This window comes from Rousettus aegyptiacus, unplaced genomic scaffold (genome assembly GCF_014176215.1).
Source record: "Rousettus aegyptiacus isolate mRouAeg1 unplaced genomic scaffold, mRouAeg1.p scaffold_m13_p_12, whole genome shotgun sequence".
Taxonomy (NCBI): domain Eukaryota; kingdom Metazoa; phylum Chordata; class Mammalia; order Chiroptera; family Pteropodidae; genus Rousettus; species Rousettus aegyptiacus.
Genome location: NW_023416287.1, coordinates 22,552,021 through 22,574,155, shown reverse-complemented (window position 1 = coordinate 22,574,155; position 22,135 = coordinate 22,552,021). Strand labels below are relative to the sequence as shown.

Genomic DNA, 22,135 nt, shown 5'->3' with positions numbered 1-22,135 from the left:
ACAACTGTGGTGATGGTAGTGTGGACTAAAAGAGAAGATAGACGTCGTAGGGTTTGTCTTCAAAGCACTTGGCGATTCCTGGATGTAGAAGATAGGAGAGAATTTTAAATGACTCCCGCAGACACAGCTTTCCAACAGTGGAAGCAATTGCAAAAGATGAAAAGTTCTCATCACTCCCAAGAATCCAAGCAGAAGGCCAACATCATCTTATCTGTGTTTTTCATGAGGATAAATTGAAGGTAGGTTGAATTGGCAATTCTCTTTTCCCCATTTGAGCCCTTCATTGTGCTGACCTATGTGGTAGAATATGTTTGTGTGGATGTGGGATGGTGCCACTTATCGATCCATATATTGTCTCAGCTCCAAATTCACCTTTTGTTGCCTGATTTGTGAAAGTGGATCTAGGCCCTTTAAATATTTTTCCTTTGCCCACTGGTATGAGATCTATCAGAAGTGGGATCTGGAGCAACATTGCAGCAGGAACGGGTCTTTCCTGGTTCAGGTGGCTCTTTCACCAGGCTCTTGAAAAGTACCCCTTTCTCCTCTCCTCCTCCACTGCAGTTTCTCCCTGATAAATGCCTGCAGGACACAGCTTCCTCCACCGATTGGCCACTCTTTGTTTTCTCCAGCTCTCTACTTACATAGTGGTTGGTGGCTTATTTGGGAACCCAAACAACACAGGCCTGTGACCTGCCTAGGTCACTGCTCTTGTACCCTCTCTTCAGCCCCCTGGGGAACATACCCTGAGACCTCACTGGACTGGCTTTCTGGCAAGCAGATCACCTGACTTGCATCCCATGCAGAGGCCAGAGCCTCCCCAGCCTGGTTGTTGCTCCCCAGACCTGCTTCCTCAGCTCCACATGCATGCGCACCAGGGTCCCAGCAGCTATTCTTGAATGCCCGGCCCGAGCTGTGTACAGAAGTACACTAGGTTCTTACAGCTTTTCAGCCTCCATTTCTGGCAGTGCCTGTATCAGTGCCCTGACCTCCTCTACTCACCTGCCCATCAGCCTCAGTTCGCTTGTGCCTCACAGGTCTGTTTGCTGCAGCCCTTCAGACACAGACACTGTGTGGTCCAGGCTTTGTGTAAACATCAACACCCTGCCTTTGTACACCCAGCTGGCTCTGTGTATCTGCCTACTAGTTTTGGCTTGCCTATGTTCCAGACAATTATTCCTGCTTCCCTGGTGACTGTAGACCAGCTCTGGCCTGTGCAAAGCACCCCCTACCCCAACTTTTCCATCACCCAGTGAGTTGTAACTACACCTCCAGGGAGGGCTGAACCCTAGCCTTGGGGAGGGAAGTTTCCTTCCGGGTTTATCCTTCCTTAGTACTCTCCCTCAGCTGAGGGTTTTCTTTCAATATTGACAATTACTCTCCAGTGATTATATAATAATTCTTTATGTTAAACTTTCCATTTAAATTACTGTGTGGTTTCTGTTTCCTCATTGGATCCAGACTGATACAGATATAAATGTGTGTTTTGCAGTTTTTATATGAGGGTAACTTTTGATGGCATTTATTCAGTGCATCCATAAGCCAAAGGAACAATGCAAGTCAAAGTTATTATTAATGCTTCCTGGGGCTCTGGCCGTAAACCCAGACACAGAAATCTAATGGTCTAGACCAGGGATCCCCAACCCACAGGCTGCAGACCAGTACCAGTCCTTAGCCTGTTAGGAACTGGGCTGCACAGCAGGGGGTGAGTGTCAGGCGAGTGAGTGAAGCTTGAGTGAAGCTTCATCTGTATTTGCAGCCGCTCCCCAGCACTAGCATCAAGGCCTCAGCTCCGCCTCAGATCATCAGGCATTAGATTCTCATAGGAGCCCTGGTCCCTGGTGCCAAAAAGGTTGGGGACTGTTGGCTAGCCCAGGATGGCAAACTACAGCCTGAGGCTGAATCTGGCTTGCCATTTGTTTTTGTAAGGCCTGTAACTAAGAATGGTTTTTCTATTTAAATGATTGAAAAGAATCAAAAGAAGAATAACATTTGGACACATGTTTGTGTACATAAATAAAGTTTTATTGCAACACAGCCACACATTTGTTATGTATTGTCTATAGCTGCTTTCATGCTACAGTGGTTAAGTAATTGCATTAGAGACCATATGGTCCACAAACCCTAAAATACTACCTGACCCTTAAGTGAAAAATTTTGCTTATCTCTGATCTAGACTGAACCTTGGGAACACTTTAGCAACTCTTTAACTCTGTGCTCTGGAATTCATGTCCCCTCTATCTCTTTTTGTAGAAATTGACAAGCTGATTCTAAAATTTATATGGAATTTCAAGGATCTAGAGTGCCAAAACAATCTTGAAAAGAAAAATTAGGAGGACTCACATTTTCTGATTTCCAAACTTACTACAAGGCAATGATAGTGATAGACATATAGATCAATGAAATAGAATTGAGAGGTCAGAAATAAAACCATGTGTTTATAGCGCCAAGAGGATTCAATGGGGTCTTTTCAGCAAAATGGTTCTGGGACAACTGGGTATCTACCTGCAAAAAAATAAAGTTTGACCCTTTTGCCATATATAACTAAAAATGCATCAAAGTCTAAATGTAAGAACAAAAACTATAAAACTATTAGAAGAAAACATAGGGCAAAGTCTTCATGATCTTGGATTTGACAAAAGCTGCTTAGATATGCCACCAAAAGAATGAGCAACAAAAGAGAAAAAAGATAAAGTGAATACAATATTAAAAGCAATTGTGCAGGACATTACTGAAAAAGTGAAAAGGCAATCCACAGAATGAGAGAAAATATTTATTAATCATATATTTGATATGAGATATGGGACTTGTATCTAGAATACATAAAGAACCCTTAAAACTCAATAAGATAGATAACCCAAGGATGATACACAAATGGCCAATAAGTACATGAAAAGATGCTCAACATCATTAGTTACCAGAGAAATGCTAACCAAAACTACAATTAGATAGATACCACTTCACACACTAGAATGGTTGAATCCAAAGTCAATAAGTGTTAGCCAGGATGTGGAGAAATCAGAACCCTCATACACTGCTGGTGGGAATGTAAAATAGTGTAGCCACTTTGGAAAAGACTTATAGTTTCTTACACAATTAAACAGAGTTCCCATATGACCCAGGAATTCTATGCCGAGGTATATACAAAAGAGAAATGAAAGCATATGTCTACATGAAAACTCAGACACAAATGTTTAAAACATTATTCATAACAGCCAAAAGGTGTGAACAACCCAAATGTCCATCAACTAATGACAGAAGAAACAAAAGTGGTATAGCCACACAATGAAATATTATTCAGCCTCAAACGAAATAAAGTACTGATATGTCACAACACGGATGAACCTTCAAAACATTGTGCTGAGTGAAAGAAGGCGGTCACCAAAGACCACAGATATTATATGATCCCCTTTATAAGAAATGTCCAGAATGTCCTTCAGAGGCTTTCCCTGACCATCTAGACAAAGTTGCAACCCATCACTCTTAGTTTCCTTACCCTATTTTTTTTTTTTTTTGTATCTAATGTTATTTTCTAGAACTTACTTGGTTTATTGTCTTTCTCACTAGAACATGAACCTTTTCAGGGAAGGGACTTTATATCTCACTAATAATGCATGTTCTTAGTAGGTGCTAAATAAATATTTTAAGAAAGCATGCATGAGTGATATGTTAGGAGGCAGGTTAACTTGATAGTAGCTGAGGAGCCAGATGGTATTATATTTGTTCTGACTCTGCTACCTTGGGCAGGAGAATTCATCTCTCTGACTCTCCATTCTCATCATCTAAAAATTGATAGAAACAGGACAGAACATACATTTTAGGGTGGTGTGAGGATTACAAAGCTCTGAGGTGGAAGCTTTCCTTGCTGGGTTTGAGGGACAGCAAGTTGACTAGTGTGGCTGAAGGATGATAAATAAGGGGAATGTTGAAGGAGATGAGGTTGGAGAGGGATGCAGGGCTGATTTTATTCCATGTGTGCTGGGAAGTTATTGGGAGATGGAGAGCAGGGCAATATTATTTGATAAAATCCCAGAACATTATAGAACTCTGGCTGTTCTGAGAGCAAGAGAGGAGGCAAAGAGAACAGTCAGGGACTCATTCAATGATAGAAGACAGAGATGATGGTAGCAAGGACTAATGTGATAGCAATGGAGCAGAGGTCAACAGTAAGACTCAAGACATTTTGAAGGCAAAGTCCATAGGATGTGCTGATTGATTATGATATGTGAGAGAAAGAGGAATCAAAGATGCTACCAAATTTGTTTGAGAAACTTCTGAGATGGGGAACACTGACTGATAAGCAGTGGTTCTGGGAAGAAGAGTAAATAGTACCAAGAGTTCAGTTTTCAACGTTTAATTTTGTATACCTATTAGACATCTATGTCAAAGAGATGGCTGGCTATAAGAGATCAAGAATTAAATAAAATAACCAGGGTTAGAGGAATAAATTTGAAAAACTTGACTATATAGATAGCATTCAAAAGTCATGGATGGGTCGATTGATTCATTTAAATATTTATTAAGCACTTGTTTTGTGCTAAGCAGATTTCTAGGCACTATAATAATGAACAGTACACAAAAATCCATACTGTTGGAACTTAAATTCTAATGGCGAGGGAGAAAAAAATAACAAAAGTATATAGTATGTTAGCGATCAGTATTAAAGAGAAAAATAAAACAGGGATGGGTGGGAGGGTTGCAGTTTTAAACAGGTTGGCAGGTGGGAAACTGTTATTTGAACTTAAGTCCTGAAGTTGAGAGCATGAATCAATCACGTACCTGGACAACTAGCATTCCAGGCAGTGGCAACAGCAAATGCAAAGGTGCTGGGCTGGAGCACGTCCAGCAAGTTCACGGAAAAGCAAGGACAGTGATTGTAGAGGAGAGAGCCGGGGTTGAGTGGTGGGAGGTGAGGACAGAGTGTTAATGGGCGGGAGCGGGGGAAGAGGGGAAATAATGCTGAGTAGGAGCAGCTCATGTTCGGGGAAGCTCACGTGCGCAGCAGCTCTCGTAGAAGGTGTCCAAACACAATACTAAACTAGTATAAGAGGTTCAGTTTATGTTAGCCCCACCCCAAGCCCCGCCCAATTCCCCGCCCCAAACCCCGCCCCACCCTAAGATCACAGCTCCGCGTCGTGGACGGAACTTAAGGGCCCGACTCTGGGACCGGAAGTCGCTTCCTACTCGACCCCATTTTGCCCGCGGCCGCACTTCCGGTAGTGGCGGCGGGAAGCGGGCTGCTGGCGGTCGTCTAGGCCTCAGTGTAGACGAATCCGGCGGGAATCAGAGCCATCAGAACCGCCACCATGGTGAGGAGGCGCAAGGCGGCGGCTTGGGACCTTCTGAATCTGTTGTGTTGGGAGACCGGGGTTGATCGGGGAGGAAGCCAAGGTTTGCTGCTCATAGCGGTGAAGGCCCGCGCCGCGGCCGCCCCGTCTGGGCGCGGAAGACCTTGGTCGTTCGGCAGGTTGGGGGAGGGGAACGCTGGAACTGAGGGACGGAGGCCGAGGTCGCTCAGTGGGGACGAGAATGGAACTGCGACTCTCCACGCTGTTGTAGTCACAATACTTGGGATCCTGTGGGTACTAAATAAACTTTTGCACTGGGATTTCAGAGCAGGCCCTAGAGTTGCAGGAGAACTAGGGAAGACCTAGAAAGAGGTTCAGACTTGTGAAGGGAGTGAGGGTCTGAGAAGGAGTTATGAAAAGACGTTGCAAGAGCTTGTGGCCAAAACTGGAGAGTGTTCTTGGGTCTAGTAGACGGGGGAGGAGGGAACAGTAAGGTGAATGAGATATTTTGGGGAAGAGTTGAACTCATTTCTTCAGCATGTATTTGAGTACACCTCACTTTGCAGGCGCTGGGGCTGCACGATGAAATGTTTCCTTTCTTCACTGAGATCACTTTCACGTTGGGGTCACGGATAATATAATTCAGAAGCATTTAGTAAAAGTAACGGGGGGCGGGGCGGGGTAAGAATGCTTTCAGGAGTAGATGATTCCTGAGCAGAAGTGCAAAAGATTGTTTTCCCAGCGAAAATGGGAGGGGATATTACAGATACAAAGGATGCAAAAGCAAGGCATGAAGGGTAGCATTATTGAAAGTTTCTGGAGGGGGAAAGGGAGGAAGAGCTGAAAAATGAGATGGGAGGAATTGGCTGGAGCCTGATTACTAAAGGCCTTAATCCTGCTGCTGATAAGGCATGCCATTGAAAGATTTTAACTAGCAAAATGACGTGAACTTGTGTTTAGAAAGATCACTTTATTCTGTAGCTGTTAATGTGTTTGGTGAATAAAAACGAAAACCTGGTAGGATATTGTTTGAGAGAATTGGGATAGGAGAGTAGGCACTGGATTCAGGTTGTTTAGGTTCTAACACAGCCTCATGGCTGTAAGACAGGGCAAGCTATTTCACTCCTCCCAGCCTCAGTGGCCTCATCTGTAAAATAAGAACAATAATAGAGCTGCTTTTGAGAATTAAATGAGATTTAATGTGCTTATCACAGTGCCTGGTATATACAATGAGCACCCAGTAAGAATCGACTATTACTGGGTAGACCAAAAAATGTTGCCACAAAAGTTCAGATCTGTGTGGCTAGAAGCTGTGTGATTATGACCCAATTAAAATGGTTATCTAAGAGACTGAACCACATAACCTGGGTCTCCAAGGTGGAAGTCAAGGTTCTGATTCACACACTTGTAGGTCCAGAAACTCGTTCTTGTCCAAGCTCACAGAGATAAACAGCATGTACAGGTCTGGGACATAGAAGGCAGTTGGATGAGTTAGGACTGGCGCATACCTGTCAGACTGATGGGAGGCCGATACACAGGTCAAATATAGGTCATTTCTAGAGAGAAATATAACTGCCAAGGGCAGCCCACAATTCACACTGTAATGTCTGTATAGTTTATTTTAGCAAAGCTACAACGGAAGCCAAGCTATAAAGCAGAAAAGGTTGTTGGGTTGATTAATTAGTATAGCAGGTTTTATATTTTTAAATACCATTATGTGTTCAAACTGTTTAGCACCCTGGCCACCAGAAAGTTTCCCTCCCAAAGGTAGTCTTGGAGACACACTAACAAATCCTTATTTTGGGGATTCCATTCTCACCTCCAAGCTGATCAGCTCATTTCTGATAAGCTTCTGGTTAGTTGGATTTCCTCAGTGTTTTCAATGGGATGTGGGTGTTCCGTAGTACTGGGGTCACACACCTATAATCTGCAATGGCAGATGGCTAATCTCTGGTATGAATGGGTTGGATTAGTTCAGAGACATTTTACATTCATCTCTGAAACACAGCCTAAGCAAAGGCAATTGAAGTATGAGAGGATTTGAAAGGAAAGGCGGGTAACAGTAGTAGACAGAGGTCAGGGCTGAACACAGGGTTACATGGGAGAATTACTGGGAAAAGGCTGTGGCTGAAAGATAACGGAGAATCTATTGAGAAAGCTACATATGGAAAAGAGGGCTGCAGTAGAGTTTTGAGGAAGGACTAGGAGTATGTGGGTCCCAAAGAGCCGAGTCTCATTCCTGCTGATTTCTCCTTGCAGACTGTGGGCAAGAGCAGCAAGATGCTGCAGCACATCGACTACAGGATGAGATGCATCCTGCAAGATGGTCGTATCTTCATTGGCACCTTCAAGGCTTTCGACAAGCATATGAATTTGATCCTCTGTGACTGCGATGAATTCAGGAAGATCAAGTAAGGAGTGGGCTGTGCGGGGAGGGATTTGGATGGGGGATAGGTTGGGTGGATGGGCCAAGTGACAGGTGGTGATGTAGCTAGCTGGTTTCTGTCAGTTTACTCTCCTGTTTTTGAGGGAAGATTTAAATGGGGACATTGGACAGTAAGAAATCTCCTTTCTTAGCTCAGCAAGCCTTGCTCTGTAGTTCTAGCATATTACAAATTGTAAGGAGGGCTGGTAGGCTTTTTGTTTCTCTGACTCTCTCGTGCCCCTGGGTACTGGGGTAAAGGGCTCTCATGTTCTCCCCACAGGTGTGTGAGGGGGGAGAGCTTGATTTTCTGGCCTCATTGCCTATTTGTAAAGCTGTAGCCTAAAGGGCTCTCCCAATGCAGCCTGGTCTGAAACTGCTTTAAGAAGCCTCTGACCCTCTTCAGGGTAAGTGCTCAGCTCCCCGTTTGGGTTTGGGGCCAGTGATTTTTGTTGGCATTTATAGAAACAGTTGGAGATATTTTCTGCTTTCCTACAATTCCATAAGTTATTGGATAACTTTCTCTTCTTAAGACTCACAGATCTTAAGTCTGGCTTATTAAAATGTGTGGTCCAGCTTTTTCCCCTATTTTACATTCAAGGCATCTTGAGGCTCAAAGAGGTTATGTGACTTCCATGGTCATTTGGCTCACTTGCCATGTACAGTGTCCATGTCATCAGCAGCTGTGAATTCTCTTTGATTCCCTTTGGGGCTATTATTTTCTTTGTGGCACGAGGTCAAGAAGTATAGGACAAGAAATGTGGCAGGGATGGCTGAGTACCAGGTGCACACCTTCAAGAGGGCCAGCATATCAGTGTAGAATTATTCCAAATGGTTCTTTTCTGTTTTTATTTTTTTTTCTTAAATGAAACTAACTTTATTCTGATAAGAAAAAAATGTTTATTAGAAAATTTTTTAAAATACAAAAAGAAAGGTTTTTAAAAATAGTGAAAGGGCAATATATGCTTTTATTAAAAAAATAAGAAAATATAGATAAGCCAAAAAATAGGAGGAAAAAAACCACTGTTAATTTAATATAAAATAGCATTAAAATGAAACCTTTAAGTTGTTTTTTTTTAAATTAGATATTTTGTCTGTCTTTAATTTTTAGGATTCTGGCTTTGGCTTTTTCTTCCATTCCCCTATCTTGTGGTTATTTTTCCTAGTTTATATTCATATTTTGTTCATCTTTTTTTGGCTATGGTTGTTTAGAGATTTCTGTTTTTGTTCTTTGAGGACAGAGGTGTAGTTCCTATGTAGTTCACTTCCACATTTCCTTTATGGCTTCTATTTCTGATGTGAGGTCAGGGACGGAATGATAGGCCTGTGGGGTTGAATTGCTTCTAGAAGGATCCTGCAGGTAAGTGGGGTGAGTGGGATTCAGTTGACTTGAGAAATTGTTTCAACTGCCTCCTGACACTGGTGAAACATTAAGCTGAAGGGAGGGAACAAGGAGATAGCAAAGAAGACTTTACTGAGGAAAGGCCTTTGCGATGGCAGTGGAATAACATTTGATCCAGGGCTGGGCTTTCTTGACTCTTGTCCCATCTTTTGGTCTGTGCATCCTTTTGGCATGAGAAACAACCACCTAAGGGGTTACAGATTCAGCTGATGAAGACTATCTGGAGGAGCTGCCTTAGGGAAGGTTTATGTACCATTTATTGAGAAACAGATTGGAAAACAAATTTTGGAGGCCCCTTAGGCAGGTGAACATGAACTTTACCATTTTTTCCTAATGCTTGTGTTTTTGTTTCTTCTAAACCTGTCTTCAGGCCAAAGAACTCAAAACAAGCAGAAAGAGAAGAAAAGCGAGTCCTCGGTCTGGTGCTGCTTCGAGGGGAGAACCTGGTCTCAATGACAGTAGAGGGACCTCCTCCCAAAGATGTAAGTCAGAGCAGAGTGCCAGTGCAAGGCCAGGAAGCCTTGTGAAAGAAAGGAGGGCCATGAGCCAGGCTCTGTGTTAGGTTCTCTCTGCGTTTCATTGTAATACTCACAGGCAAGCTCTGGTTTTTGCCGCCCTTTTACAGATAATAAACAGAATCTTAAGGAGGTTGCCCTGCAAGTAACAAGTAGAGATAGGGAACTAGAATTTGAGGATTTCCAGCTTTAAAGCCCTCCCTTCTTCCTAAGTTGACGTACGTAGTCAGAAGAGGAACCTAAAGGCCATCTGGGTCAGTTCTTAGTGTGATGACAGGCTAGCTGGACTTTACAAAGTTGTGACTTCAAGCAGTAGAATATGTATTTTGTACAGTTATAGAACAGTTGCTAACATTTATTGAGCATCTACTGTCTGCCAAGCACTGCAGTATTTTATTTATTTTATCCTTGTAACCATCTTCTGAGATAAATTATTCCCACTTTACAGATAAAACAAACTGGGTTTTAGTAGCTTACCCAAGATGTTACAGCTATTAAGTAGTGAAATTAGTATTTGGTCCCAGGCATTCTTGGTTCTGTAAATACCAACCTGCATTTAGAAACAGAGCAGACTTAGAGAATCATTTGAATTTGTTTTCTGTTTTTCATTTTAAGACATTTTTCATCAAAGGAATAATTTTCTTAATGCTGTTTTTATTTTTACCCACCTACATGTTTTTTTAAATATTTAACATAATACATGTAATATTTTGTTTTCACTTAATATTGTAAATATTTTTTTACTTGCTGTGTACAAGTCATATTAATGACTTTAAGATATTCTCTCAAGGTTAGTACAGTGTCTTTTCCTTGTTTTTGGACTTTAGTTGACACTTTTTCCAAAATAAATGTCTGCCATATATCTTGGTTCAAAGCATATGTACATATTCATAACTCTTGGTATCTATTTCCAGTAGAATTTGCTACTCTAATGTAGCCCATTGTAAACCTTCATGACCATACCAGTTTTGTCATAATCCCATCATTTGTAGATGAGGAAACAGTCCAGGATTGTGGCATTACTTGCCCACTGTCACCTACCAGTCGAGAATCAGAGCTGGTACTGGATCTCAAGTTTTTTTGATGCCAGGTCAAATACTAAAGTCTGCTGTATCCTTCTGAATGGAGTCCTGGCCCTTCGTTGGTTTAATTTTCATAGGAATGCATATAGGTGATTGCGTTGTGGCATGTTTCTCTAAATTTACCCTTAAGCTCTTCTAATCTGATGCAGGGGTGATAGCTGGGCATATAATCTTGGCTGGAGGAGGAATGGTGTTAACCACATATGGATGGGTAGTGTCCGTAAATAGTTGATGCCCTGTAAATCTGAGGAGTTCTCTCGGCAATTGTATTCCAAAGTATGCATCTGATTCTCTAGCCACAAGCATTTTAGCATGTTTCTTTATCTTTCAGACTGGCATTGCCCGAGTACCACTTGCTGGAGCTGCTGGGGGCCCAGGGATCGGCAGGGCTGCTGGCAGAGGAATCCCAGCTGGCGTTCCCATGCCTCAGGCTCCTGCAGGACTTGCTGGGCCAGTCCGTGGGGTTGGTGGGCCATCTCAGCAGGTGAGTTGAGGAAGGGTACCAGTATCTGGTGGTTAAAGAATAGAGGGAGGGTCCACAGTTTGAGAAAAGTCCAGAATGACATCCTGTGACTGTCAGGAGTATTTCATTCTGCTTTGAATATGGTCCCAGAATTAAATGTCATTGTAAATTTTATAGATGTTGTTAAAGAGATGCATGAAAGGTATATTAGGTAGCTGTATTGGAGCAGAATGTTTCCATGACAACATTTGAAATATACTCTTTCATAACGTATTACCAGTTATTTGAAAATGCAGGTGCCTTCTCTAACTTGTGTTGGGCATCCTTAACTCAGGCCTAGAAGATGGGAATCGGGAATTCAAGCTTGATCTTGTCTAGAAGAGGGTTTTGGATAGGAGGTCCGACACCGTGAGTTATAGCTTAGGGGATTTTGATGTCTGCTGTTTATTTACCAAGATGGGGGCGGGGAGAGAGTGGGGTGCTGCATTGCACTGTACTATTTTAATTCTCTATGTCCTCATAGGTGATGACCCCACAAGGAAGAGGCACTGTTGCAGCTGCAGCAGCTGCTGCCACAGCGAGTATTGCGGGGGCCCCAACCCAGTACCCACCTGGCCGCGGGGGTCCTCCCCCACCTATGGGTCGAGGGGCACCTCCTCCAGGTAAGGAACCTGTAAGGAGACCATTGTTCATCCATAAAAGATGCCTGAGCTGGATTTATGATGAGATAAAACCTTGACTGAAACTGATGATGAGTTTTATAATTAAGCAGGATTACTCTGAGATCCAGCTTGGCTGATTCACCATGAACTAGCTGGACAAAAGCCGTTGGGAGCTCCACCTCCTTGGCTCAAGTCCCAGTATGCTGGGAGATATTGGGAGGGTGGAATGGTCCATCCGTCTCAGCTTAGTGGATAGCTTTGTATGTTTCCTGCTACCTTTTCAGCAGACACTTGAGCTATATTCTTGGGGCTTTTCTCTTGCAGGCATGATGGGCCCACCTCCTGGTATGAGGCCTCCTATGGGTCCCCCAATGGGAATCCCCCCTGGACGAGGAACTCCAATGGGCATGCCCCCTCCAGGGATGCGGCCCCCTCCCCCAGGGATGCGAGGTAAGTGCCTGCTGCAGTGACTCTGACTTTCTTCCCTAGAGCAATATTGGGATGGGAAGTGAGGGAAGATGGGATTTACTATACCCTTTGGGCTTTCAGGCCTTAAGCCTAGGGAAGTAAACTCTTAGAGAAAAATTTAGTCTAGAAGGGAAAGAGGAAATAGCATTTCTTAAATTGATTGCACTCCCTCTTAGAACAGAGTAGCCCTGTACCCAGGGTCCTTCTCAATACCCAAGGTAATGTTCTCAGGGCACTGTGAAATAATGCATTCTGAGGGTCTCCAATAAAGGTTATGGAATTGTCTTACCCCCTTTGGTTTGATAGTGTTTAGTAATTAAGAGAGGGCAGTGGGCTTTCCTATGCTATTTAGTATGTGTATCTGTTTAATTCCCTTTTGAGACATGCCGACATAGATCAGCTCTTTCATTTTATAGATAAGTGTACAGGCCCCAGACCAGTGTTCCTTCCACTAAGCCATAGTGGTCTCTAAGATAACTCACAACCACACTAGGTGACCCCTTTGTCTTTAGTCTGGGTTTTCCGTTTTGGGGGTTTATTAGCATAGGAACCTAGTGAGCCCCAGAGAATTCCCCAGTTGGCATGGCTGTCCCTCTGATCGCTTGGTGACTGCAGGGTGTGGGGGACTGGAGCGGGGATGGGAATTTTGAGTTGCATATCAGGCACTGACTAAATTTCTTACTCTTACTTCAGGCCTTCTTTGACCCTTGGCCACAGAGTTATGGAAGTAGCTCCACAGAGGCGAGGGCCCGGTTTCCCAGGGCCACGTTACAACAGACCTGTTTATTTGTTATGCCATTGTTCGTGGAGTCTCACCGGATTGTCTGGTTTCCCTTACAGGGCCCCTTCCCCCGGGAATGCACCCACCAAGGCCCTAGACTCATCTTGGCCCTCAGCACCCTGCCTGTTTGCCGAAAGGCTGTACATAATCCTTTTATTCCCTTGTGGCGTGAAATAATTGATAATAAATTCTTAATAGGATATTATAGATGTGCCTGGTGTGTCTGTTCATTTTTAGAAAAATCTTCGATACTATTGGGTACTTAATAGGGTACCTTGGAAAAATTAGCTCTAATTTTAGCTGCTTCCCTTATAAAACATTTTACTACAAATTTGCAGAGATGCACAATCTCATACTAAGAGAATTACAGAGCTAAACTATAGTGAGACATTTTAACCTATATAACTGGCACAGATCAGTTTGTTGAGATAAACAGTGTTGGTGAGGGTTGGAAATTAGTGTAACCTCTTCGGAAGGAACTCATCTAGATGGCTTACTTTAGATTATTGCATTTATTTTTACATAATAAAGTATGAAATACTGAAAATGAAAGTCCTATTGGGAAAGGAGCGATTTTGGTATAACTTTCTCCCAGGGTTACACACATAACAACCGTATCTGACTTTAGAGTTGTGGGGCTGCCATGATTTCTTCCATCCAAAGTCTATGTTGAGTTGATAAGACGGTCCTGAGCAGTACTGTAGTTGTACATCAAGGTTAAAGGGTACAGAAATAAGAAGTAGCCACTATTTTTAAGTTACTGTCTATAGGGAAGAAATTCTAAAAGCAAAAGAGAGAACTTACTGAAAAAAAGATGTGTAGTATGGGGATGCTTCTCCAGGAGTGTGAGAGTGGTTAACATAAAAACCATATTAATAGAAGGGAAAAACCACCTGATCCTCTCAATAGATGCAGAAAAAGATTTGGCAAAATTTCAATACTTGTGTGATAGAAACAGCAAATTAGGATTAGAAGGGAACTTAACATGATAAAGGGGATTATGAAAACTCACAGCTGACTTAACAGCGAAAGGCTGAAAAACCAGAAAAACCAGACGAGGGTGCCCCTTTGGCCACTTAATCAACATTGTACTGGAAGTTCTAGCAATTAGGCAAGAAGGTCTAGAATGGAAAGGAGGAACTAAAACTTCACAGATACGATCCTATATATAGAAGTTCTTGACTCTAAGCTGCTAGAGTTGATAAACGAATTTAGCAAAATTACAGGTATCAGATCACAAAAATCTGTTGTATTTCTACATACCAGCAATAAACAATCTGAAAAGGAAATTAAAAAATATTCTATTTATAATAGCATCCGAAAGGATAAACTACCTAGGCATCTATTTAACCAAGGAGGTGAAAATTGTACACTGAAAACTACAAGCATCCTGAAAGAATGAAAACCTAAATAAGTGGAAAGATATGTTCATGGATTTGAAGATGATACAGTTAAAATGGCAACACTCTCCAAAGTAATTTAGAGATTGAGTGCAAACTATCAAAATTCTAGTGGCTTTTGCAGAAATGGAGAAACCAATCCTCAAATTTATGTAAAGGGGCTTTGGAGTAGCAAAAACAATTGAGCAAAGTTGGAGGTCTCACAATTCCTGTTTTCAAAACTTACTACAAAGCTTTAGTAATCAGAACAATGTACTGGCACAAGGATAGATGAAGGCCAATGGAATAGAATTGAAAATCAAGAAATAAATGCAAATATGGCCAGTTGATTTTTGCCAGTGCCAAGACCTTTCACTGGGAAAAAATATAGTCTAACAAATGGTGCTAGACAACTGGATAATTGCATGTGAAGAAGGAAGTTGGATTTCTGCCCCTCTCCCTTTTTCACTCTAACTCAAAATGGCTTAACAATAGAAATATAAGAACCAAGACTAATAAAACTACCAGAAGAAAAAGTAAATCTTCATGACCAAGGATTTAGTGATGGATTCTTAGATTTGACACAAAAGGCACGAAGCAGAAGAAAAACATTGGATTTTATCAAAATTACACACTTTTTTGCACTATAGGATATTATCAAGAATGTGGAACTCACAGAAAAAATATTCTCAAGTTATGTATCTGATTTGAGTTTAATATCCAGACTACATAAATAAGTTTTATAACTCAAGAATAAAAAGATAAATAGCCCAGTTAAAAAATAAGCAAAGGAACTGAATAGACATTTTTTCAAAGAGAGACAAATGGACAAACACCCGAAAAGCTGTTCAACCTCATTGGTTGTTAGATGAAAATCAAAACCACAATGAGATTCTACTTCATAGGATAGCTTTAATGGAAGAACAATAAGGAAAATAAATGTTGGCAGGTACGTGGAGCTATAGGAACCCTTGTGCATTACTGGTGAGAATGTAAAATGGTGCAGCCACTATGGAAAGGAGTTTGGTGATTCCTCAAAAGTTAAACATAGAATTACTATATGATCTAGCAATTCCACTCCTAGGTACATACCCAAGAGAAATGAAAATAGGTCCACACAGAAACTTGTACACAAATATTTGTGGCAGCATTATCCATAATAACCAAGAGGTGGAAACCCAACTGTCCATCAATGGAAAAATGGATAAATAAATTGTGGTATATACATTCAATGGAATGTAATTCAATCATAAAAGGGATGAAGTATTGATACATGCTACCACTTGGATGAACCTCAAAAACATCGTTTTAAACAAAAGAAGCCAGACACCAAAGGTCACATATTTCTTTTATATGAAATGCCTAGAACAGGTAAAACCCGAGACAGCTGTTTAGAAATTAGCAGGGGCTGTGGATGGGGGAAATAGAGAGTGATTACTCAGTGGATGTGTAATAGGGTGCTTTTATGTGCTGATGAAAACATTTTGAAACTAGAGATAGCTGGTAGTTGTACAACATTGTAAATACACTGAATACCATTGAGTTCTAATGGTCAAATTAAAGTGGTTAATAGTATATTATGTGAATTTGACCTCGAAACCAGAAAGTTTCTTTCCGGAGAGTTTACCAAGGCTTGTTGTCATGGAAAGAATAGTCCTAGTGGAGGAAGAGGCTGAGGAGGAGTAGGACACCAGGAAAGTGAGCTTGGCAGCAGCGGCTTTTGGTAGAAGTGTCAATGATTGACTCAGACAATGTCTCAGGAACCTGCGTCCTGAGCAGCACAAACTGCAAAGCAGGCTGAGTCAACTCTCTGGCTAGCCTCCCATCTACCAGCCATGTGCGATCCAATAGGTTTTTGTACTCCTAGCCTGAGCTGAAAGGCGGGAACTCTTCTTACACAAATAATAAGCATAAATCAACAAAGAAAAAGCGTAGAGCCACGTATTGCCTAGTATATAGTCACATCACCTAGTTTAGCAGAGTAAAAATCTTGGATGCTTAAAACTATTCTTGAAAATTGATTAAAACTCTCTTTGAAGTATGGTCTATATAATTCTGAATATACAATTCTACACAGAAAGATCTTAGGCATACTTGTTTTTGAGGCCCATTTACTAAATTAAGAGAAGGAACAAAAAGAAAAGTTTGCAATTAGACATCTGGGCCATTGTATCTTTAACATAACTCCTAAGTCCCTGATTGAAAGAGGTTTGAGTGGAGAATTCTAATGTGCTTTGACTTGCCTGTAGACTAATCCAGTCCAGTTTTCATATTAAACTTCTATAATATTAGTTCAGTTAGTAAATTGGTCTATGGCTGTGAGGACTAAATAAGATAACAGAGTAAAGGCATGAGATTTGCTACTGGATTTAAGTTTAAATTCGGCTTGGTCATCAGACCCATATACATACTATTACTTAATGTATTGTATTTTATTATATAAATGCTCACTAAAGAATGACTATGGAATGATGTTTTAATTAACTTTCTTATAACTCGAATTGATTTACCCTGTAACAAAGCAGACAGAACTATGCTTTTCACAACATGCTCCTCAGAATTGATAATTATCACTAAGAAGAAACAGACATTTTAGTTTGATAGCTGAAAATGATATATCATTGTTATATCATTGCATTCTTATATCACTGCATTTCAAAGGAAGGATTTAAAAAATTGTTATTTATTCTTTTGTGTATTGTCTTAAAGACTTCGTGATAGACATTTTTTCATGTTATTACATGTTTTCTTAATGATTACTAGGCACATATCTAGCAGTTGTAACATACCTCAGTCTTTCTACCCATGTTGGGAATTTATATTATCACAGATTTTCATGACTACAAATCAGGTGCAGGAATATTTTTACATTGTATTTTCTAAGTTTTTATTATTTATTTATTTATTTATTTATTTATTTATTTAGGCAACCCTTGGTTGACTTCACAGATTGCAAGGACTTTGTCAGCTTGCAATCCCTTATTTTTTTTATTTTTTACGCTTGCAGCACCTGGTCTTCCTAGGTGGTCTCCCATCCAAGTACTAACCAGGCTCCATCCTGCTTAGCTTCTGAGATCAGATGGGATAGGGCTTGTTCAGGGTAGCATGGCTGTAGACTAGTATTTCCTAAGTTTTTATTCATATTTTTTATTCAGGCACTAGAAAGAAGGAAACTCTTACTTACTAAATCCAGGTGTGTGCATAAAATACCTCTGGGAGGCTAATACGAGAAATTGGCCAGTTTGGTTGCCTATGGAGAAAGGAACCTAGCTAGAGGAGAATGAGAATGAAAGAAACTTCCATTGTATACCATTTAGAACTTTAAAAGTGTTGAGCCATGAGAGTGCATTGTTTAGTTCAAAAAATTAAGTACATATTAAAACAAAAAAATGGTGCAATAATGAATTCACTTAAAAAAAAAATAAAAAGATGAATCCACCAGGAGGCAGCATTGCTCTGTCAAGAAGAAGGGAGCAACCACGTCTGGACTCTAAGGCATGGGTGCTGAGATTATGGGTTAGGTTTTTCTTTCCTTCTCTATTCGTCTAATTTTTTATGAAGACCTATACAGAAATAAAATACACTTTATTTAAGGAAGTGTCAAGCCCTGTCCCTCTTTACCTGTGGAAACATACCTCTGTATTTGTATATAAATTTCTAAAAGTAGAGTTACTGAGGAAGAAGGGAGTTACATTTAAAATGTTGATAGACAAAAACCCTCCAATTGTGTTATCCTACACCATTAATAGTGCACATAGCTGCCAACACAGTATATTGTGACATTGTTAGATCTTGTTCAATCTGATAAGTTTAAAAATATCTCCTTGTTTTAATTTGCATATATTTAGTTTTAAATATGTTTTCACATATTTAAAAGCAATTTATATTTATTTTTCTGAGAACTACTTTCCCCGCTCTAATGAGGACGAGGAACTTATCCATGTTGTTTCCCACTGCTTTGTGAACTTAATACATGCTGAATAAATGAATGACAAATAACTTCTCTGAGCTTCGGTTTCCTCATCTATAAAATGAAGGTGTGTCTTGTTGCCTCATGGGAAGCAGATTGACTCCTCCAACAAATTTGGGTTGTGTGGTAGTTTATCCACACAAAAGAATACTGAACATCAAAGATCTACAAAAACATGCAGCAGTATGATGAGACTGATGGCTCTATACATGCATCAGGGGAGTAGGAAAAGATTCCTTTTTGACGCAACAAGGCTTTCTGTGGAGAGCAGGGCAGGCTTCAAAGTAGGTCCGAAAATGGCTTGGGAGAGCAAGGAGGGATGACTGGCCTATTTCATTGTGCTTAGGGGGCGGCGCTGTGGTGAGGGTCCCACAATTGGGCCAGGGCTTGTGTGGCATAAACTTCCCACATGTGCCAAGGGAGAGAGCCCATAGGTTTTCTTATGGGCTTGAAAGCTGTTGGCAACATAAAAAAATGAAATCAGACTTATTATTTATTACATGATGATAGAACCTCCTCTCACTGAAGATTAAATGACGTACTATACATAATAAGGTTGGCATAGAGGAAGCGGTCAATAAATATTTGACATTATTGTTGTTTTGCAGTCTTTCGATTCTAACTTTGTAAAGAGAGTTTTTTCCTTCTGAGTATAAGAGAATTTTTTTTTTTTCAGGAGTGAGCTCTATAGTTAGAAGATTTGGCTACTTTTATGTATGATATGGCTTATTTGTCTTTGTTTTTTTTCCTAGGGACCAGGTACAGTGTTTTGCATGAAGTCAAAGAAAGAACATACCCATTTCCAGAATGCCTCACATTGAGGGCCACACACAGTGCTAGGTACTTCATATACATTATATCAGGGAATGTTAGCTGACATAAATGAAAGAGAATATCCCTGGGATATGGAGTGGGGACATTGACTGGTAAAGCTGATCATATCCATATCCTATGACCCAGCAATTCCACCGCTAGATACATGCCAATCAGAATGCTGACATGCTCGCAAACAGACATGTACAAGAATATATACAGCAACTCAATTCAGAACAGTCCCAAACTGGAAACTACCCAAATATCCATTTATAGTAAAATGGAGACATGGTAGTTTATCCACACAAAAGAATACTGAACATCAAAGATCTACAAAAACATGCAGCAGTATGAATGAATCTTCTACACAGAATGTCAAGTGACAGAGCCAAAGACCAAACATGAAACATGAAGACTAATCTTTGCTTCGACAGTCTGGGATAATGGTTTCCCTGGGAACAGGCACAAAGGGAGCTCCCGGGGTACTGGTAAAAATTCTACTTTTTGATCCAGGTGCTGGTTACCTGGTGGGTTCAGTTTGTAAAAATTCAGCAAGCTGCTTGCTTTTGATATGAATACATTCCTGAATGTATGTTAAGCCTCTATAAATATAAACAAATCCTAATTGGGGAAAACCTAAAAGGAAATTTACCACCATGTTAACAGTGGCAGTGCCTACATGATGAGACTCTGGCTACCATTTTCTTTCCCTTTCTTTATGTTCCTAATTTATTAAAATTCATTCATTAGATATTTATGGAATGCCTACTATGTACTAAGCACTGTTCTATTCAACTCCGCTGGGTATGCAAGAGTAAACAAAATAGAATACTCTGTACTTAATGAGCTTATATTCTAGAAGGGGGATATGGATGATAAATTATAAACATGTAAATAAATTATGTCAAACAGTACTAATTGCAATGGAGAAAAGTAAATCAGAGAGGAGATGCAAAGTACTGAGTGTGGCCCTATTTAATTAGGGTGGTCAGAAAAGGCCCTATGATAAAGAACAGTTTGAGCAGAAACCTATCGCTTTGAGCCATGCAGATATGGTTGGGGATAGAGAGAAAGAATTCTATCTACCTAGAAGGTAGAGGGTACAGCAACTACAAAGGCACTGAGGCGGGAGCATACTCTATTTTTCAGAGGATATCTAGAAAGTCACAGTTCCAGTTATCAATTTATTGCATCTGAGCTCAAAACCTACCCTTCAGTGCCTGCTCTGTAGCTAGACTCAAAACATTATCTATCCGCTGGCATGATGTTAAGGCTTGTCAGTAGCAGCTGCTGGAGAGACATGGCAGGAAGAGAGGGCCTTGTTTTCTGGCCTGGTGTACTCTCAGTGGGCCTCTGAAGCCTGCACTGCTCCCCCAGGCCCAGTTCCCACAGCCTGGGTGGTCTCTCCAGCCCTGGGGGCTTCTGCAGGAAAGATAGCTTCTTTAGCACTGGTTCCTGCAATGCACAGGGGCCATCGGTACCCAGCGACCAACAGCTTCTCCTGGCACCCATCTTGAGTGCCTCTGGGGAGGTGCCTCATCATGAGTGGCTTTTCCTGGCATCCTCAAGGGCGGATTTCCAGCCACTTCTAATGGTGAGGTACCACAGTGACTGCTTTACCATCCATTGATGCACAGCGCACCCTCTCCAACGAGGCCTGAGGCCAACCTTCCTGTGACGGTCACTGTGAAACCAAGGGGACTTCAGCAGTGGGACACCTAAGCTTCAGGTAGAGCTCCGTTCCTTGCTCAGTCATGAACAAACTCTTCTGTCCTTCCTCTGTGAAGGGCATTGCCAGGGTGTTGCCCAACCAGCTGAAAGGAAATCCCTCCCTGCACATTTTTCTTTGCAGCTTCCAAAGCTGCATTTCCATCTATACTCTGCTTCGGGCTGTCTTCTCTCAATGTCCCCACTTCTCCCACCCCCAACCAGGATGCCCTCATTGGCTGTGGGGTGGCCTCTGCTTTCACCTGGGGCTAAAAGAAACTGTAGGGCCAGTTTTGTTCCAGTGAGGTGCTACCTCAGCTGAGCTGATAGGTGCCACGAGCAAGGGGGTTAAACTGGAGACAGAGTTACCTGGCAGGTGGCCCTCATCACCTCAGCTACTTTTCTTTCCTCAAACACACATGCACTCTGGCAGGCTGCTCTAGCTCTAGAGTTGCTCATGGGGTGGGCCCAGGCTGTCCCTCTGCCTCCTCCTTCTCTTTCTCTTCCATGAGGTTTAATCCCCAGGATACTTCTCTATCAACATCCGTCGCCCTATACTCCATCTCAGAGCCAGCTTCCTAAGAGGCTCAACCTGTGACAACCAAGCTTGAGGAAAACAGGAAGATGATATTTGCTGGAAGAATGAAGTGTCTGGGGCCACCACAAAGGGAGTCCTTCTCAGTCTAGTCTTCATGCTGAAAGGATTGTTCTTTGTATTAAGAGTGGGAGATTGCTTCCTGTCTTCTTCAGCGCCCAGTGCCCCTTCCTGCTCAACTGTAAGGAATTGGTTGCCTCCTCTGAATCTCCAGCTGTCTCTCTTATAGAGAGTCAGCATCCAAAACCTAGGTTTGGAAAGGGGGTCCTGAAGCCAAGGCAGCCTAAGCACCTGACTATTAAATGCATCTACTTATCTGGATTCTTCAAGCTGTCCTCATGCTATGTAGAATCATCAGAGAAATGCCTTCATTGAGGCCTTGGTCATAAGGATCATCCATCAAACACTATCCATGTGTTTTCCTGTCCCCATTTTTGCAAAGACCCTCTATATAAATTGTTTCCACCTGAGTTTGCATCCAGGTGATGATGTCTCACAGCAGATGAGCCTGCTTTGTTGTTATTGTTTAGATTATTTAAATTATGTCAAATGTACTCAAAAAGAGTCAGGAGGCTTTGACTAGAAATAAAA

At 41.5% G+C, this 22,135-nt stretch overlaps 1 protein-coding gene and 1 pseudogene across 2 annotated transcripts; one reads left to right on the top strand and one right to left on the bottom strand.

The window, feature by feature from the left end:
• Nucleotides 1-5,151: 5,151 nt before the first annotated feature.
• Nucleotides 5,152-13,287, top strand: SNRPB (small nuclear ribonucleoprotein polypeptides B and B1). 2 transcript variants are annotated; one of them, XM_016145663.2, is made up of 7 exons: nucleotides 5,152-5,306; nucleotides 7,545-7,696; nucleotides 9,480-9,591; nucleotides 11,038-11,190; nucleotides 11,693-11,831; nucleotides 12,156-12,281; nucleotides 13,140-13,287. In XM_016145663.2, exons 1-7 carry the CDS (start codon nucleotides 5,304-5,306, stop codon nucleotides 13,175-13,177), a joined length of 723 nt encoding a protein of 240 aa, XP_016001149.1. In that variant the 5' UTR covers nucleotides 5,152-5,303; the 3' UTR covers nucleotides 13,178-13,287. The 2 variants fall into 2 exon arrangements, with proteins under 2 accessions (XP_016001149.1, XP_016001218.1); XM_016145732.2 differs by having other exon boundaries at nucleotides 12,993-13,287.
• A 4,170-nt stretch (nucleotides 13,288-17,457) lies between these two features.
• On the bottom strand, nucleotides 17,458-17,576 carry LOC118610595 (annotated as a pseudogene).
• Nucleotides 17,577-22,135: the final 4,559 nt, after the last annotated feature.

Bases quoted from the DNA above. Each gene is read 5' to 3' on its own strand.
- SNRPB (XM_016145663.2), top strand. The intron at 7,697-9,479 runs GTAAGGAGTGGG...ACCTGTCTTCAG, and splicing joins GATGAATTCAGGAAGATCAA to GCCAAAGAACTCAAAACAAG. The intron at 11,191-11,692 runs GTGAGTTGAGGA...ATGTCCTCATAG, and splicing joins TTGGTGGGCCATCTCAGCAG to GTGATGACCCCACAAGGAAG.